Raw genomic sequence first — 19600 nt, 5'->3', positions numbered from 1 at the left:
TTGTGTTCTCTCTCTGCTCCCCCTGCCCTCTCTCTGAGAAATTAATAAATAAAATCTTAAAAAAAAGAAACATTGCTAATTATTTAGTCCAAACCAAATTGTTAACTACTGCCAATAAATCCCTTATTCGCTTTTAAACTTATATTTTTGTTCTTGTGTATTTCAACCGGGAGGACAAACCACACTGTCTAGATCAAGAAACAGAGCAAACACAAGAGAGAGGATTTTATTTCCTGCTACCTTTGAGCTGGAGCCTGACATAACTAACCCCTCGTGTCCTCCAGTGTTCATGGGCTGCCATATGGATAAAGCAGAATGTATAGCTGGTGGGGCAGGAAGGCGGGTACCTCTCAGTCTTTCACGTTATCTGGACAGTTAGCGACCGAACACCGCCATCCAGGTGGCCCAGCTTCGGGCTTAGGCTAAGCTGCTAAGTCAGGACTTTCTTCCTCTCACCTTCCGGAGCACCCAGATCCAGATCCCGCCATCCCCAGCAGTTCTCACCTGCCTCCCTTGGTCCCGGAAGAACTCTCCAGTATTCTCGATGACCTGCTCATCTGACAGCTGGGAATAGGGCTGCTCCTGGCAAAAGGTGAAAGTCTCCCACAGAGTCACCCCAAAGGCCCACACGTCGCTCGCTGTCGTGAATTTGCCCTGTGTATGCAAGGAAAAGAAGAGGAAACTGGAATAGCCTGTGCGTGACAAGAGCAGGTGTGATCTTCCCGGTGACCCCCTTCCACTACCCAGGGCAAGGAATACTACAACTGCCACGATGTGTATGGAGAATCCAGAATGACAGAGTCACAATGCTTTGACGTCAAGCTACAGGCCATTGTCTCGCCCTCCTGGTCTCAGCTTAGATCTGCTTCCCCTGCAGATGAGTTCCCAGGGCTGAAAGAGGTGCAGCCATAAGCTATTGGACTCCCCACCGAGTGTTAGAAGCTCAAACTTCAGGCTGTAGGGCAGCCTTGGGAAAATGCTCAGGGAAAGGCAAAATAAGAATGGCAAGTCAATTGTTTGTATGTTAGAGATAGAAGAATCTAGTTTAAGTGCCAGGAGAGGTCCCTGAGAGAATCCAGGACTCTGGCTTCCCAGGTCAGTAAAAGTCACAGTCTTGAAGGGTAGACCAGCACGTGACAGCAATGGGATTCAGGTGTAATCAGCATGCATAAAATCGCACGCATTTCCTGTTCAATAAATACAATGCTCAGTACATGATGTTATTTATCCTCATTTTTTCAGATCAGAAAAGTGAGACAAGGGAGGTTTACTAAAGTCTCCTAGAGAGTAAGGCCATGAGTAATAGAAAAACCGAGATCTGGAACAGGATTCTGCGCATCTCGCACTAATCCTCTTTTACAGCACTATACAATACCTTTAAAGGGAGCAATGCTCTCTAATCACATTAGAGACGGGTAAAGTATGTGCTTCTCATACAGAGATGATAAAGATCCTTGTAAGGACTTATGTAAAAGACAGATATCACAGCATCAGTCATAGTGGGAAACGGGAAAGCACTTACATATGAAATTACAGAGACATTATTAAATTATTGGATAGATACACACAATGGAATATTACACAGCCATTAAAATCATGTTTTTGAAGAATATTTAATGACATAGGAAATGCTAATGATATAGAATTATATGCACATGGTACCATCCCGGTTATGGAGTATAATTATCTGTACCCAGCAGTCCCCCTTATCTGCAGTTCCCTTTCTACGATTTCAGTTACCCACAGTCAACAGCCACCCAGAAGCAGGGCATCCTCCTTCTGACGTAGCCTCAGAAGGTCAACAGCAGCCTAACGCTACGTCACAATGCCCGTGCAATGCACGCACTTCGTCTCGTCACGTAGGCGTTTCATCACCTTACATTGTCACAAGAGGAAGGGTGAGGACAGTACAGTATTTTGGAGAGAACGAGAAATAAACCATATTTATATAACTTTGGACAGTATATTGTTATAATGGGTCTATATTAAAATATTAAAATACATGTATTATACCCTTATCATAGATATGTACGTATGGGAAAAAAAACTTAGTACATATAGGGTTCAGTACTATCTGCAGTTTCAGGCATCCTGGGGGTCCTGGAACATATCCCCTGCAAATAAGGGGGATACTACTATATATATACACATATACACATACATATACAGATATACATATATATACACATACATACATATACACAGATATATACATAGACATATATGCACATACATAGAAATGTGTGCATAGAAAACAACCCTCAGAGGAAATATGCCAAAATATTAATAATGGTTATCTTGGTGAGAGAAAGGAAGTAACTATATATATTTTTTCATCAAATTTAATTAATGAATCCTTTAAGAATATGAACAAGAAATAAACAGATTAACTATAAATGAACAAAGCTAGATTGCTCTCAGGCTTTTCTCTGGAATGCTAAATGACAAAATTATATGAACCCAGCATTGTAGGAAGTAAATGTTTAAAGTCTAATAATTCCACAAATCAGCTAAGTGGTGTAAAGTCAACAAAAAAATGTCTCAAATATGCATGGTCATACCTCCAAGAGAGACATTTGGAAAAAAATTATTCACTCGTGGTCCAGAATACCAAGAGCTGAATAAAAATTATAAAGCAAAGAATGATGAACTTAAAAGAAAAAGTAAACAGTGATACTCATTAAAATAAATATATAGACATCAGTCTAAACAATTCATTAGAAATATAGTTATGAAGTTAATACAGCAGAAAAATATTTTGTGTGGCTAACATTTCTTTAAGTGATAAGGTTTTTAATATCTTAAATTAATGAAGACCAATAAGTAGGTTGAAAGGGTAGAGAGAAAAAAAAAATGATACTAAATCCCTTATGATGACAGGTGCATTTTTAACCTTTTCCCCAAATTTTCTATAGTGAGCATGTTACATTTTATCAGCAGAAATAGGCACGTGTTAAAAAAATAGTAATTAATACACCAAGTAAATCACCTCAGGTCAGAGAAAATATCAACGTCTATTGTTTCTTCCCGCCGTCTCAGGTTTGTCCCTACGTGCCACGTGCACCTGCCTACATGGCAGTTGCTGAGGTAGGGCTTAAAAACGTGAGGAACTCTGGGGTGCCTGGGTGGCTGAGTCAGTTGGATGGCTCAGTCAGTTAGGCACCTGCCTTCGGTCATGATCTCGGGGTCCTGGGATCCAGACCCGCATCTGGCTCCCCGCTCAGCAGGCAGTCTGCTTCTCCCTCTCCTTTGCCCCTCCCACCACTCAGGCTCCACCCCCCCCCAACCCCTCCGGTCACTCTGTTCTCTCTCTCAAATAAATAAATAAAATCTTAAAAAAAACCAAAACCTGCGAGGAACTCACCAGCAAGATGCTCTCCCAAGACATCCAGCGGATGGGGAGCACTGCCCGGCCCTGGATCCGGTAGTAGTCACCGCTGTACAGGTTTCTGCTCATTCCGAAGTCAGCTATCTTGATGGTATAATTCTTACCCACTAAGCAATTTCGTGTGGCCAGATCTCGGTGGACAAAATTAAGAGAGGAAAGGTACTTCATGCCAGAGGCAATCTGGGTAGCCATAAACTTCAGGTTGGCATAGCTGAGGGAATAAAAAAGAGAGAGGAAGTGGCCTATGGGAAGAGGAAGCCGTGAGAGGCACGCGTTCCACAGGTGGTACCAACAAACTGGAGTTTCGACCTCAACATCCCTTCTCTGTTCTCAGTGAATCTCTTTGCTTTCCCCCAAAGGGCAGCGGCACCATTATGCCCTGCACGCTAGCCTCCCCACCATGCCAGAATACTGATGAACTCGAATGTTCGCTGCTCCCTGTCTTCAGAGCCCAGGTTAATCTCATGAACACAGAGAAGTGATGGGGGACCTACTTATTTACCTGACAGTGGGTGCGTTGCTGGAGGCAGAACTGGGGGGCTCATGGCGGGAAAGAAACTGATTGAGATCTCCATTCTCCATGTACTCGGTGATCATGCACAGAGGGTCGTCAGTGATGCACACGGCTAAGAGGCGGATGATGTTCGGGTCCTTGAGCCGGGACATGATCTTTATCTCCTTAAGAAAATCATTCCTTTGGAGGACATAGACATAGGTAAGCCCAGAGGTTGCCAGGGTTAGAGAAAAGAGGGGGAAGAAGACACAGCAAAGCCTAGTCCTACCCATTATCCCGAATCTTGTTCCCCTTCAGATAACCTTGGAGAGGACAGAGAAGTTGGTACCTAGAAACTACCTGGTTCTATACACCCTGGAATAGGGTGCGTCCTTACTCAACTGTAATCTCTTTGAGAACATGAACCATGACCTGCTCACATTTGCATTCCTAGAATCCAACAAAAGGCCCACCACATAGAAAGTGATTACCATTTGCTGAATCAAATATATGCTGCTAAAAACTAGTCTGCAAAATGAAACTTTTCCCTGGAAGTCAAATCTTAAGTGCACTGGGGTATTTACCTTTTTAAAAGCCATGGACTCGCTCTACTAATAAAGCAAAGAAATCTTTTATAAAGTGAATAATCATCCTCTGGTTTATCTGGTAAAAATTTATTTTTCTCATACTGGCTGTTTGTAGTCACACACCAGCAGTTGGTCACAACACACACTGAGCAGCCTGTTCAAAACAGAGCTGTTTAAAGCTCATGGTGGTAATGTAGAGTCATTTCAAAAAGAGTACTCACTTGACCAAGACTGGAACTGTTTGAGTTCCCCACCCTTGAGTCACAAAACGGGCTCTCACCTCACCAGCAACAATATATGGGTCAGTGAGACCACTAGCCCACATTCTTAAAACTACCACAGCAGATGACTTATGTATCTCCTGTGAGTTTTCTAGGAACCCTGGACTGGAAGTCATACCATGTCAATATAAAACCCTTGAAATCAATGTAGTCCCGATGTGACACACCCCCTATTTCATTCCCCTTCCACTCAAAACCAGGGGTTTCCACAGCTTGTGGAGCCCAGAGTCTAGGCCATCCTTCACTGCTAAATTGCAGTGGGCACAGGTGGAGGGACACCAAACCTCACCAACCAAAACAATGGGCAAAGGCTTTGTTATAGCCTATGTTTTTTCTTCTTGCCACTCTCTCCAATTGTGTGCTAAGGTTAATATTAAGAGTATTGCCTCTCTCTAAGGAACCCAGAGGATGTCATTTTTCATGCATACTAATGTCTTTAAGATTGAGGTTCTCACAGTTAAAATTCCAGTTCTGTTCTCTCACCTATTTTTCTTCTTCATTCCACAACCTGTCCACTGCAAGACTTTTAATGAAACTCTACCACCATTCTTGGAATTTCCAATTTGGGGAAAAGGGCTAATAAGCTTTCTCTCACTTTGAATATCAGTGAGACAAATCGAGTCAACACAAATGGGAAAATACATACGTTACCCAGATGTGCAGACTTCTCTGAGACACAGACAACCAGCTTGCAACCAGCATGCCTCTCTGGGTGAGGATTAACTCACCATTACTGTAATGGAAAGGCTGTCAGACAACGGAGTATGGCTGGAAACTGCAATTTATGTAGTAAAGGATCCAAGAGACTATTAGCCAGTTTGGGACACTGTTAAAGGACTGTAGGATCCTTTTGCTTTGAGGTCCATGGATACTTTTCCAAGCAGAGGTAGCTTCTCATTTTGGGGGTTGCTGGACATAGAAGAAAAGGAGCATAAAAGAGAAAAAAAAGAATGAGAAAGTAAATAGAAATATGAATAAAAGAGAATGGAGGAGACTTAGCAAGAAAGTTGTGTGTGAACGTGGAAGTCGGCCAAGAGGCGGTAATGACATTCGGGAGAATGTCTGTGCGTCATGGTCAAAGGAGCACATATTCAGGGTGTTGTGTGTGTTGGGAAGTAGAGCTCTGTGCAAAGGGAGTTAGGAAGTCAACACATAGCTAATTCAATGGAAAGTGGACATCTGCATTTGCCAGAGATACAGAAGAGAGATGAGGACTGCAGGCCCATCAGAAAAAGAGAGCACAGCAGTGATAGGTGAGGCAGCTCACAGACCTTCCCATCTCAAAAGAAAAAAGTTGCTCAAAGGTTTCCAGGAGAGTTCCTGATCCTGCAGGTGAAATACATAAAGGAAAATTCAAAATGCAGACCACAGACCTGGCATTCTTGTTGGCATCTGCTCGGAGCATTTTCACGGCCACCAGGACAGGCTGGTTGGCACTGACATCTAGGGCAAAATCTTTGTCTTTGAATTTTTCCATCCCCTCCACTTCACAGAGATGAACCTAGACAAAAGTCATCTAGTCTCAGCATCATCGTTTCTCCTGAAGATGGCTCAGTACTCTTGCTGGGCATTTCCTGGAGATAAGCTAACTCTTACAACTCAAGCAAAATCATCAAATGACTGTTAAGACACATCTAACATACCTTTAATTCAAATAGCCGAGACAAACAGGGGTAAAGTACCCAGCTAATGGGACATGTTGCTACTTTATAAAAGAAACATACATTGACTGGCACACTAAATTTGAGAATGAATCTACAACATAGCATTTTACTCCAGTACAGTCCACTATAAAATGTCGTTTGGCATAAATGCTCCCATTTTGATTCAAGGAAGCTTAGTTACTGGTTCATACAGAACATTTCTTCTCTATGTGTTGGTAACAGGGTTACGAGACTGTTTTCAACGCCGGGGACAGAATGAGTATATATGACATCACAAACAGATGCCATGGACCCTTGTACTTCCACCGACACCAAACCCACCCAAGGGCAAAGCGTGCCACCCACACTGAAAGCCAAGAACACATTCTTCTATTCCATCTGGAGTTCAGATGGCACCGCTGAAGGGCTCCTGTTGCCACTGAAATCATGGCTTTGGATTCTCAGAAGGTTCACGTGACTGCTGTAAGAGTGCAAAGTCACTATGACACGCACCACTCGGAGGGCAACTGGGAAGAGTGCTCCTCCTTATCTCAGTTGGCAATTCATTCCCTCGTGGCTGAGTCTGGGACTCAAGTCAGGGGCGAGGTTGTTTTTGACCACTTTACACGTAACTCCCATGGAAAGGAGGAAAACAAAGTGGCTATCGAGTAGCAGGATGTTCTTGGACAGTTTATCAAAGATGATCACATCTTACGGGTCCCCACCCTCTGTAACCTATTGTAAAAAAAATTTGAAAATACTGAATGTTTTTTAGGATATCTGAAGTCTAGTGACTTGCTGGCTTTAAAAACTATACAGAAATCAGAAGACCGAAGAACCTTCGTGAGCTCTTTCACAAAGATGAGGCGGACCCAATCCCAGCCTTCTAGAGGACAAGGCAAGGACAGATGAGTGAAGGAGATATTCTGGCACGAATCCACTTTGGAAGGGGCACTTTTTGCTCTCCTGGCCATTTTTGTTCAACCACTATCTTTGGGATACCAAGAACGAGGGACCCCACGAAAGGATTCAACTCACCTCTCCGAACTGCCCTTCTCCCAGCTTCTCCTTGAACGTTAGGAGTTTCCTGGGGAACTCTTCCACAGCCACATCTTTCCCTGAAAGCAGGTCCATGGTGACAGCAGGCACGGAGTAGGTGTTGCCTCCGGTCACCCCCTGCAGGTTCACGATGTCAGCCTCTGCGTAGTGGGGTGCCCCCTCGGGCCCACTGGCCTGGGCCGGCTTCACAACATTGCTGCAGCCTGGGAAGACACCCCCAGTGAGTCCGACTCCAAGGGGTATCTTTGGAGATCATTCCAGGAAGAAAATCTGAGAGGAAGGCTAGGACGTGCCCTGAGGACAGCCTATACTACTCCACGCCATTCTCACTCAGAGAAGTGTTCCTCTAGAGACCCTTTCTTGTGGCCTTCAGAACGGGGAACACCATTTTCTCTCTTCTTCTTCTCAAACTACGTGATCATTAACAACCTCCTTGACTAATTTTAGGGGATTGTGGTGAAGCTAGAGGACAGTTCGTGTTATATAAGGACAGGAGTACTAAAGTTGAAAGACTTAATTGCATATTTCTTTAATTTTAAGACACTATCGTTGATTTAATAACCTATTTTAGGGATTAAACAACTTTCCGATGATCTAGTTTAAGGCACATCCTTCCTTAAAGAAATTAAATATGAGGGGGGAGATGTTTTAGGACTTTAGAAAATAGGTAAATTACTTTAGTTCAGCCTAGGAAATCAATTAGTTTATTCTTGTTATCTCTGTAATAAATTATTCTTGCTATCTTGCTATCTCTGTAAAATTCCCTGAGTTCAATGTGTTCCTTCAATGTTTGCTATCCACTGAGTGATAAATACATGAGAGTTTCCTCTCTTCCTTTGAAAAGAGCCCTTGAAAAGCCTATGCGCTCCCAGTCACTCCTGTCTACTTCTCCATCTGGCTCTCCCCTGAACACAAGTTCGTCTACTGACTTGGATCACTCTTCAGTTGCTGACCTTCTGGAAGAGCTGCTCTGAGCCTCAGTGATGACCCCAGAATCCCTTCTGATGTCACTCTGCAGCACTTAGTAAAAAACACTGGATGTGAATCAATTGGCACTGTTTTACCAAAGCAATGCTTTTACTGAAGAAAGGCAAGAAATATTTGCTGTAGTAAAAAATCTTGTATTATTCTAAAAAATTTCCACCACAAAGAAATAAACAAAAATTAAACTCAGTTATCTTGAGGGCTAGAAAATTGGGAATTCTTGGATGTCTTTTGCTTCATTAGTTTATTTTCTCCAGGTGAAATGCTAGTCCTGAATTTACCGCTAATGGTGTTTGGTGTTGGGTGAGTGGCCTATCTGGGCCTCTGCATCTTCTTCCTATGGAAAATGAGGAGACCAGACTAGTTGGACTGCTTAGGTTCTTCTGGCATTAATACTTTAGTGACACCCTTTATTTATTTTCTTTCTCTTTCGACCTGCGGGTCCCTTTAAACACCTACCATGTGATTAAACACCTGAGAGGCACTCAGATTAGGGTAGGAGCTATGGCAGATCAATCTAGAAAGAGAGTGTGGACTTCTCAGGGCAACGTGGACTTCTCTCGGGGAAAACCAGATTTGGCTGAGTAGGAGCCAAGTGTCACACCTTCATAATGCCTGTCAAGACATCTCCCTCATTCTCTGCCACTGTGTCATACTCACCTGACTCTTCCTCCCCTGGAGCAAACTCTGGGAGTTTTCGTATCAACCTCGATGGCTCCTGGTAGTCAGGGCGAAGGGGAAAGATGCGATCGTAAGTGGAATTGGACTCCTGCTCACTTGGCGATGAGGAGCGGTTGTTGTTGAACATGCTGGATTCACTGGGCAGGGAGAGGCTGACAGTCATTTCATCATCCAGCATCCTCCGGGAAGCCTGAACAAGAAGGACGGGGAGGGCACGTTGGCACAAAGGGGATCATGGAGTCCTCCTCTTCTGAGACCCAGCTCTTCCACTCAGGTGAAATACCTCTCTACTACTCCTCAACTCTGCACGTACCACAAGTGACAGGGAGGCAGTCTGGCCCCACAAATGCCTGGGTCAGAGAAACTTAGAATATTCCTTCATTGATTGCTTTAAGGCAGAATTTGACCCCCTAATTTCTGTGCTGCCAACATTCATTAACTTTCATTGAAGCATGTATAAGCATTATTTACATGACACTATGAGAACCTATCAGGAACCAATGAAAGATCTTCTCAGTTTGGCAGAGTTTTTGATGTTCTGTTAAATAATGGGTTTTTGCAGACTTATCCCTTAATTGGTTTTTGTGTAGACACATTAAAATGCTCATTCACTCAACAGATGTGCTGTCACATGATGGGTCAGTAGTCTGGCACTGTAGGTTAGGGTAATATGCCCTCAATCTTGCATTTTTACTAACCAAAAATGAAATGGCTATAAAATGGGGAAGGAAATCCCTGGGGATACTGAGGTGAATTACACCTAATAAAGGAAGAAAAAGAATAAAATAACAAATTGTTTTGGTATCCTATCCAATGTGACCTGTCTGCTCCTTTCAAAGGAAAAATGCCAGAATCTGAATATATGTGACTACTTGGATTTAAACATGTAAAATGTCCCACTCCAACAAACACACTTTGGGTGCTCAATGGAGAGACTTTGATGTCTGCTTCACCCCCTGGACCGAAAGTCCTTTGTTGCAGTCTCACCCCCAATACCGAGCATGGAACCCAGCACATAGTAGGTTCTCAATAAATATGGGTTAACTCTCTCAAAGAAAAAAGGTTAAGGACGCTGCCAAAAGGATCCTACAAATAATGGTTAGTCTAAAGCTATTTTGAGTAATGCTTCTTGGAACATATGTGTATGCTTAAGGGTTTTACACACACACACACACACACACACACACACACACACACACACACAAATCTGTCCCCAGGAAAAAATCCTGTGTCATTCCAGAGCATCTGGAGTTGTCTTACTAGGATATACAGGGTAGAAAGAATTTCTTGAAGGACCAAGTTAAATATTTCAGGGCAAAATTGTTGCTCTCCCTTTTACTTGAAGGGTCTCCAATCCAACACTCCTCTTCCAGCCCATGGACATATTTCAATCAGACTCCGAAGAAAGACCCAGAGAAGTGTGGCAAATTCTGGCTCCAATAAAGAGAAAAATAGTTCACAGAGTATAGAACACAGATTCCATCTTCCCAATTAAAACACAGTCATAACAAAATACTCAATAAGACACACATCAGCTTCAAGCCATCCCATGAACTTTCAGTCCACCAGCATCTACTACCACTAGCACTCTTTGCTGCCCCTCACCCTGAATTTAGACATCCAGGGTGTCCCAGCATTCTAGAAGAAACGTTTTGAATTGCTCAGAGTTTCTATAACCTCTCAGTCCACATCTGTCTGAACTCATTGATCAGCGAAGATGTCCATGGCCAACTCTAGAAACACTTAATCATCAGCAGACCCCAAGAGCATCAGATACTTAGCAGAAGTGCCTAGAGAGTTGCTATCTAGCCTAAGAAACCAAGAAAAGTCATAGATATTCCATCTTTGATGGAATGTATATATTTTGGAAGGAAAAAAGTTGACAAATTTCCAGACTGACAATTGGAATGAGCATAGAAAACAGGATATAAAGTTGTATGACCTTGAGCAAATCATATTTTTTCAACATAAAGAGTTAAATATAACCACTAGGCCCAGCTCACCGTTATTCATGAGAATCAGGTAAAATAATACATGTGAAAAAAGGCCTTGTAGATTGTCAAATGTTGACAAATGTGTAAAAATTATTCAAATAAGTTAGACTGGACAAAGCAAATCTGAGGAGGGACCCAGAAGGATGCGTAATCATAACTTCCAAGCACATAAAGAAGTAGAAATAGGACTACGAAAAACTTGGCTTGCATATTAATGCGGCTGAATGTTTTTCTGCACACACACACGCACGTGTGTAAACAGTAACAGAAGAGAAGGAACAGCATTATCAGAAATTTTGCCTAGGTACCAGTTGTGCATCTGTTAATTTAAAAAAAAAATACAGATGCCTGCACTCCCCCCAAACCCTGAACCAAAACCTTCAAGGGAGATGTTTGAGTTGAGATTCAATGTATTAAGAAGAGTTTTCTGAGTTTTCTAGGGAGGTTCCAAAATCCCCATTCCAAACATGAGAAAATGGACTTAGCTTATTCTTTTCTGACTCCCTTCAGCACCAAGCTTCGCCACTCCCAGGCTACTCAGTGGCCTCAGTTAACACTCTAAGCACGTATAAGTTCTTATAGTTTGCCTTTTTCTCCTGGGGTAACAGTGGCTTACGTAAGGGTGGAGCAGGTTCCTATCCCATGACTATTCTGTACTTCCTCACCTTCTCCAGCATTTTCTGCCAGAACTGCCTCCAGAGGATGATGACAATGATGGCCAGGAGGATGAAGATAATGGCCACCAAGCAGCCAATCAGGATCCGAGTGTTGCTGTCATCAACTTTAAGCATTGGATCTGTGACCAGGAAGAGAAAGATGGAGAACACCATCATCTCATGGGGCTAGGGAAAGCATGATGGACTGGACTAGAGACAGAAAGGTAGAACCTTTCCCTCCAGGATAATTCCGCAAGATGCCACCTTAAGACTTCTGCTTAGTTTCAGTCTTGCTACTCTGGTATGACTTTGCTCTTCCATCATACGGGCCTCCTCCTAGGGACCAGAGCCTCCTCCTCATGTATCGGACTGCATAATGGAGAGATTTTCCATTCTCCCCAAATTTTGTTCCTTTATTACTACAGCCTACGTCTACTGGCTCACAATCACGCCTCATGAAAAACAGGTGAAGAGTCCCCTTTGGAGACACTTGATCTTAAGTGTTTCCCAGATTGCTGACTCATATGAAGCACTGGATACACTTTTGCATATATCTCCAATTAGAGAGACTACCATTTTGTTTAATGGACTTCCACCCATTCACTGAGATCCCCGCTATGGGTCTTACCTCGAAATGTCCCTTTCCTTGTTTCTGTTCCAAGCTACCCAAACTTCCATGAAACAACTGGAACAACTCCAGACTCTGCTTTAGCTGAAGAATCACAGGAACCAGCAGTGACAGAGTGAGTGTGGGCCCTTTACTTTGGAGCCTACCCTTTCCAGAAGTACCCTTCATCCAAAGTCACCTGGTAAAAAGCCTCCTACACAGACAGTCAGGCCCTTGCAAATCTCTACCCTTCTTCATCCTCTAGAAGGCCCCTTCAACTTTAACTTCTGTAACTAGAAATCACACATACCATAGGTTGTGGGTGCCACAGGTGAGGTGGGCAGCGCTCCAGAGTTGTTGTACATGGCAGCATCTGTTACAAAACAAGCGTGAGTCAGAGCTGGGGAGAAGACAGAGAAGTAGTGGCTTTTCTAGAGATAGATTGTGACCTAGCACAATGTGAAATCCATTTAGTGGGTTGCCATCAGCCTTTCTTAAAAACGATAATATAATTATATAATTAATATAATATGATCATATAATATTCTAAATTTAAAAAATCACCATTCATCTAGACAGTAAGGACAACTCTTCTTTTGTAAAATGTTTGTTTAAATGATACGAGGTGTCATGGTACAAAAAAAGTTTAAGAAACAGGGGCTCAGTGGGCTGTGACCACACATTATCATAAAGCACACACGGGAAGTCAGACCCAAATTCAGCAAAATGTAGAGAGAACAGGATGGTAAGCAGGCAGGGGACAGACACAGGGCTAAGAGGCTTTTTCCTTCAAGGAAATTAAGTTGTTTTCACTATGCTCATTGACGTAGCCCTTTAATTTATAAATCAAGCCTTCTTTATAGGTGGACTATTGATACTGGAGTGTCCTTTACTATGATGTATAAGCTTGTAAAACTAGACCCCAAAAGCTTATTTGCCAGACTGATGTTGGCAACTCATTTTCCCAGGACTCTGATTTCCCTAACCAAGGAGGTCAAGAATTAGAATATGCATTTCCCTTCAAGAGACATGCTCTCCGTGAGTCCTAATTTTTCTTCTTAGCATTATTACACAAATTGGGAGGTATCTAGCATCTCCGTGTACTTTTTTGCATTCAGTCCTCAGGCTCCAGTGGAAATAAACATTATCATGATATCAGATTTAAAACTCAAAAGATCCCAGGAGTCAAAAACTGTAGTCCATAGCTGTAATTGGGTATAACGAGCTAAGTATACTAATTACTCTGCCAAGAGAATAGAATCCCTGAGGATGGATGAGAATCTGTGATCCCCCAGTTAACACAATGTAATGACACTGTTTTTGAACATCTAAAATTCTGCTCTTAATAAATACTTCATATAAAATAATCAATCCATTCATTCTTAAATTAAATCTTTATAAGGTATCGAGGCGCCAAACCTGTTTTTCTAAACAGATGTTGTATCTCCTTATCAGTACATCTTAATGAACAAACCATCTTGAAATTTTCTTCTTTTAAAAATTAAATCAGGGGCGCCTGGGTGGCTCAGTTGCTTAAGCGGCTGACTCTTGATTTTGGCTCAGGTCATGATCTCACGGTTGGGGATTAAGCCCCACATTGGGCTCCACACTCAGCTTGGAGTCTGCGTGTCCCTTTCCCTCTGCTCATCCCCCTGCTCACTCATTCTCTCTCTTTCTCTCAAATAAATGAGTAAATAAAATCTTAAAATAAATAAATAAAAATTTTAAGAAATAAAAGTTAAATCAGGAAGCATGGTGTCCTCTGCTTTATCTTTACCTTAGTCTCTCCTCCTCTCCTCTGTTATTTTTCACCTATACTTTTCAACCAGGTCCAGTGCAAGGCTCACTCTTTTGACACTGTTATAAAGCCATTCTCTACTGACCTCTCTCCTGATCACTTATTGTTGGTATCACTTTGAACATCTTTTGAAAAATCATTGTGTGGGTTTTGTACCCCATCTAAGTTGCGGTGGTATAGACAATGTCCTAAATGCCTTTTAACTTTTCAGGACTCAGCACAATCCCTACTGCCCAGTTTGTGGTCTCTAAGCACCATTCTCCACTAAAAGGAACCATCACTGCTTAAGGGAATGGTTGGCTTCATATCTGGAACGCAAATGTTCAAAAAGGACTTGGGTAATTTTGTTCTTCCAGAAAATAAGATATTTATCAAAGGTATACAGGGTCAAATCCAAAGAACACAGAGCCAGCCTAAAGGTGTGTGCTCTGGTCAAATGTAAGACAATGTGAGTATCAGAAAGAATTAATAATTGCAATTAACATAACATAATAAAAAATTATTATAAAAAACATATTGAATTTATAAAAAAGCAATGAGTCCATAATGATACTAAAAAGCAAAACAAGTAGGAAAAACAAAAAGAAAACTCATTAGACATTACTGAAGGTTGCTAGGGCATTAACTCTGAAAATTGATGTAGAGAAAAAATTAATCACGTGTCCTGCCCTTCCAATGTGAACCGTATCTCAGAGTAAGCAAGTGCTTGAGGAATGGTTCTACTAGTCAGAAGAAATTCAGCTGATGCATGCAGAAGGAATGCAAGAATTAGAAAATTACCTCTTAGCAATCCCTAATGAAATAAGTAATTCAAGTAGTGGTCAACAGTTTGTGGGGGATAACCTGAGTCCAGAAATCAATCTTAGCATCACTAAAGGTGAGAGGATCTAACACTACATTCCCATGATGAGGTTCAACAGCATTATCTATGATGAGATTCAAAGACACAGGGTTATCTATGAAAATGACTGACAAAAATAAATACTGAACTTGAATTAGCCTGTAGGTGTAACTGCCAGTGTACAGGAATGAGAAAAGATACAAGCTCTAGAAAATGTAGGTGTAACTGCCAGTGTACAGGAATGAGAAAAGATACAAGCTCTAGAAAATGACATCACAAAAAGCAATCAACCAAACCAGAACGGATTTTTTTTTAAAGGACTGTTTTATATTAAATAGACTCTTAGGAATATAATAAAGGAAATCCCCCAAGAGGGCCTTCTTTAGATTTGAATTTGATCAAGCCAACTGTATGGACAATATTAGACAATCAGGTATCCTTGAATGTGGACAGCCTATTAGATAACATTAAGGAATTACTTATGAACAAATGTTAGATGTTAAATGCTTTATGCTTTTACGGAATGATGCTTATAAAGATGTTATTTTCTTAGATGTATTCTCAAACTGTTAGTAATGAAATCAAACAATGTCTCAAATTTGCTTAAAATACTACAGTGAAAAGGGAAAAATAGGTAAAACAAGATTGGCACAACATCAGTGGTTAGTAAGCCGGAGAGACTGAGGAGGATTCATTGTTCTCTTTACTTTTGTGTATATTTAGAAATTTTCATTTAAATATTTTAATAGTGTGCTACCCCGTAACTGGCTTAATTTATATAGCTTTAACGCATTGTATTCTCATGTTTTAATCCTTTGTTTTACATGCCTTTTAGGCAAATATGTGAGAGCCCAGTAAATATTTCCTCCATCCACCAATGAGAAGCCACCGTACAACCCTCTTCCTCAGAGACCGGCCAATAAGAAGCTCCAGCACGCACCTGCCTCCTTCACCACCCTACTCCCACCTCCGCAGGAGGCCCCCAGCTCCCAACCTGATTGGAAGGTGATCTCACTGAACATCATCCAGGTGTCAGCAAAATGGTACTGGCACTTGATGGCGCTGGCCATGCGGTGGTGGAGGGGCACCGTGACGAACCGAGCACTGGGGTTGACGTCGTCCAGGACGAGGGGGAAGGACACAGCGTTTGGTTCCCACTCATTGGCCTCCGAGCGGAAGTAGCACTGCACCTCCTTAAAAATCTTCACTCCTTTGGCAAACATGTTGTTGCAGTGGACCTGGCAGAGAAAGAGGCATGCGAGTGACAGGCTGACACCGGTAAGTGGCGTGGGGACACAGGGCAACCTAACCCGGTAAAATCCTTGATCTGTTTCTCTGAGCCCCGCGCTTGCTGAACAGCTGCCCTGCAGTCTCTTGGACTTGCGCTTCCGCCCTCTTCACAGCCGCCGTGATCCGTTGGTCTGGCCCTCTAAAACCGGGGTGGCTCCCCCAGTCACCTCTCTGCAACTTGTGCCCCCGGCCACCTCATTTCCTGTCGCCTCATGTGTTAAGTGAGGGTTGGACCAGCATCCTCTCGGGGGCCTTCCTTGCCCTTAACACTCCCAAGTCGCTAACCCTCCCCAGCACACCTGCTGTCCACCCAGAATCAAGCTATTCTGAACTGAGGTGACGGGACGCCCTCCCTCCTCGCTCCTCCCAGGTACATTCTAAAGCCAGTCCACTCCTTCCAACAGCTTTAGTTGAAAAACCTGAAATAACACACATTCCAAAACAATATCATCTTTCTCTTCAGACATCTCATTTCAGGGGCCGTGTATTCGCATTTTCCAGCCAGAGACAAGGCTTAATGATCTGTCTTAATGAAGTGCAGTTTAGGTAAAGCCATTCTGATGAGGGCATGACATCTTCCTCACGGGTATCTTCTGAGATGAGAACAGAAGGTCTTTCGGAGAGTAGCTTGCATGCTCTTGCCTGCCGCCCTACTCTTTCACCAGGATATCTGCACGGCTTTTAACAGAGTCTTAAGAAACAAAGATCCCACAGCAGCTCGCCTGGAGCACCTTGGTGTGTTCAGTGTCATTCACAAATGGAATGTGCATATTTGTAACTGGGTCAGGTCCCTGGTGGTAGTTCGCGGACACTTCCTCTGGCTCAGTCGTACGTGGAAAATGGAGCTTCGCTGGTCACTAGCCCCTGAATTAAAAGACCTCATAGGTTGGAAAAGCCTCACTGCCGTTCTGGGACTATATTTGCTATTTGCATTTTAATGTCTTGCTTAGGCCCTGCATTGTAACCCTCCGGCTGTCTTTGATACCCTCCCCTGCCTCCGGGATGGCAACTATGGGACTAGCATTCAGAATTCATGTTTAGCTGAAGAAACAGCAGCAATGATTGCAGAAATGTTATGATCCAAGAAATGAGCAGAGATACTCTGAAAGAATAGAATAAAATCACCTACTCTGACTCTCTAGTTCTTAATAAGCTAGTGCTCAGGTAGGTTTGACCTGCCTATAGCCCGTCAACAACAGAACGGAGTCTAGAACCCTGGATTCCGAGTCCAGTGCTCTTGCCAATACCACGCCACACAGAAATGGAGCAAGTCGCCTTAACTTCTCCATTTGGATTTTCCTGTAAATGTTTTAATGATGAAAACATCTGTTAGTATCTTCCTTGGGATGAATTAACTGCTCCAGTTTATTGAGCACAAGTCAATGGAGCAAGGCTAAGAAAAAAAATCCAAAAAATACCATCTACAGCTTCAATAGATTTTTTTTCAATCTGCAAAGTGTTGGATAAGTAGCCTGTGGGGGAGGTAATAATCTCTCCTACAGATGTTTTGGGAATTCTCCTGGAATGCAAATAAACAGTACAGAATTTCATTCCCCTGGGGACTTACATATTTATTTAATAAATACAATACATTTTTAAAGGACATTAATACATTTCAATAGAATATTTTGACTATATTTAAGGGGTGGGGGATGACAGTAATTTGCCTAGAAACCAATAACTACTCTCTAGAAGATGTTAGTGATCCAAAAGTCATCTTTTATATTTTGTCTCAGAAAAATTAAAATATGCAAGAGACTTGTTTGGCCTTGAGGGGACTGACCCTGAGATAGCTCTTAAAAGTTTCTGGCACCGGGACACCTGAGTGGCTCAGTCAGTTAAGTGACTGCCTTCAGCTTGGGTCATGATCCCAGGACCCTGGGATCGAGCCCCACATCAGGTTCCCTGCTCAGCAGGGGAGTCTGCTTCTTCCCCTTCCCCTGCTCATGCTCTCTCTCTCTCACTCCCTCTCTCTCTTTCAAATAAATAAAATCTTTTTAAAAAAAAGTTTCTGGAACCTGCTTACTGCAGAATATGCTTTTGAATAATTCCGACTTGTGATAAACTAATTAAACAGGAGCTATGGGAGACTCAGGAAGATCAAAGTCTATTGACTAAATATTATAACTTTGTGGAGAGTTTAGGATACATTTTATTATTTGTGAAACGAAAAGTTACCCCAGTGGCGTATTTTTGTGAATTGATACACATGTTCATAGGTGCATGTGGCTATCTCACTATTCAGCAACAGAAATAAATGGTCCCTGCAGGTATATTGTCACTATGCACCTTCCCCTTCTCCCTCCAGAAAGCCCTGTGAAGAAAAACGTGTTACGCACAACTGCACACACACGTTTTACAACCTGCCAAGGAGCATCATTGAACAAAAGACAGGCAGATGGGCATGTGTTGATCCTTCTGTTCTCATCCTAAAGGACTGTTCATTTAACTAATAGGTATTGATCCAGTTAGGAGATGTTATCACATTAACATGCGAGGGTAATATAATGGACATAGATTTCCTCTTTGACTCCAAGTTTGTGCCAAGAATAACAAATTTTTATTTACTAGGGACGCTTAATGAGAACACAGATTTCCTTCTTCTGGAGCCTCATCTCATCCTATATACCTCCTTTTGCAAATAAATAGTACCTTCCCCCACTGAACAGCAAATCATCCCAAGGGGATATAGACAGAGACAGCGTCGCCAACTTGTTGGCCATTAATATTCTGTACCAACTATGAATAGGGAAAACAACAAATAAACAGGGATCCTTCCTGAGGTGAAATTCACTTGCCCACTGGCTCTTGGGCCTCATACTGGAGTCCTCTCACGCTCCTCAATAAGCCAGTAAGAGTTATACATGAACCACAGAAACTTCAGGGGTCTCCCTTACTAAATTCAACGAAAGGACTTTCTACTGTTAAGCCCGTTTTCCTCAAACTTAGAGATCAGGTTGGAGGGGCTTGAAATCTAGTAGGACAACCAGACAAATGTAGTGTTGCAATAGATAAGGAAAGAAAAAACTCGGGAAACGGAAGAGTGCAGAGCCTTCTATCATGATTTCCCAGCGCTGCAGGGGTGGAAGAAACAGGTAGGTGTGGAAAGTGACTACAAAGACAAAATACAAAATACTCAAGTCTTCCATTGAGAATTAGAGTGGCAATGAGCCAGCCTTACTGATAAAAGTATGTCCCTGGGGAGCATTGGGCAGGGCCATAAAACGATTTCCATTCAGCTCTGGTTTCTTTTGCTTTTGTGAGCCCCTCCCTCCAGAAAAAAATTTAAAATGGTATT

General features: G+C 42.4%; 1 protein-coding gene across 4 annotated transcripts in view; it reads right to left on the bottom strand.

The window, feature by feature from the left end:
* Positions 1 to 19600, bottom strand: part of DDR2 (discoidin domain receptor tyrosine kinase 2) — a 184401-nt gene that overhangs the window by 8509 nt on the left and 156292 nt on the right. For all 4 annotated transcript variants that reach the window (XM_087855945.1, XM_045809698.2, XM_087855946.1 and 1 more), the window contains 9 exons: positions 16007 to 16250; positions 12684 to 12746; positions 11776 to 11906; positions 9096 to 9306; positions 7431 to 7654; positions 6123 to 6250; positions 3891 to 4082; positions 3365 to 3599; positions 505 to 654 (listed from right to left, as the gene is read on the bottom strand). In XM_087855945.1, coding sequence (XP_087712071.1) covers positions 505 to 654; positions 3365 to 3599; positions 3891 to 4082; positions 6123 to 6250; positions 7431 to 7654; positions 9096 to 9306; positions 11776 to 11906; positions 12684 to 12746; positions 16007 to 16250 — 1578 coding nt within the window. The remainder of the gene's footprint in view (positions 1 to 504; positions 655 to 3364; positions 3600 to 3890; positions 4083 to 6122; positions 6251 to 7430; positions 7655 to 9095; positions 9307 to 11775; positions 11907 to 12683; positions 12747 to 16006; positions 16251 to 19600) is intronic.

The sequence above is a fragment of the Ursus americanus genome, chromosome 2 (genome assembly GCF_024610735.1).
Source record: "Ursus americanus isolate L20-20 chromosome 2, mUrsAme1.1.p, whole genome shotgun sequence".
Lineage (NCBI taxonomy): Eukaryota > Metazoa > Chordata > Mammalia > Carnivora > Ursidae > Ursus > Ursus americanus.
The sequence above is the reverse complement of the archived record's forward strand: the minus strand, read 5'-3'. Positions and strand labels throughout refer to the sequence as shown.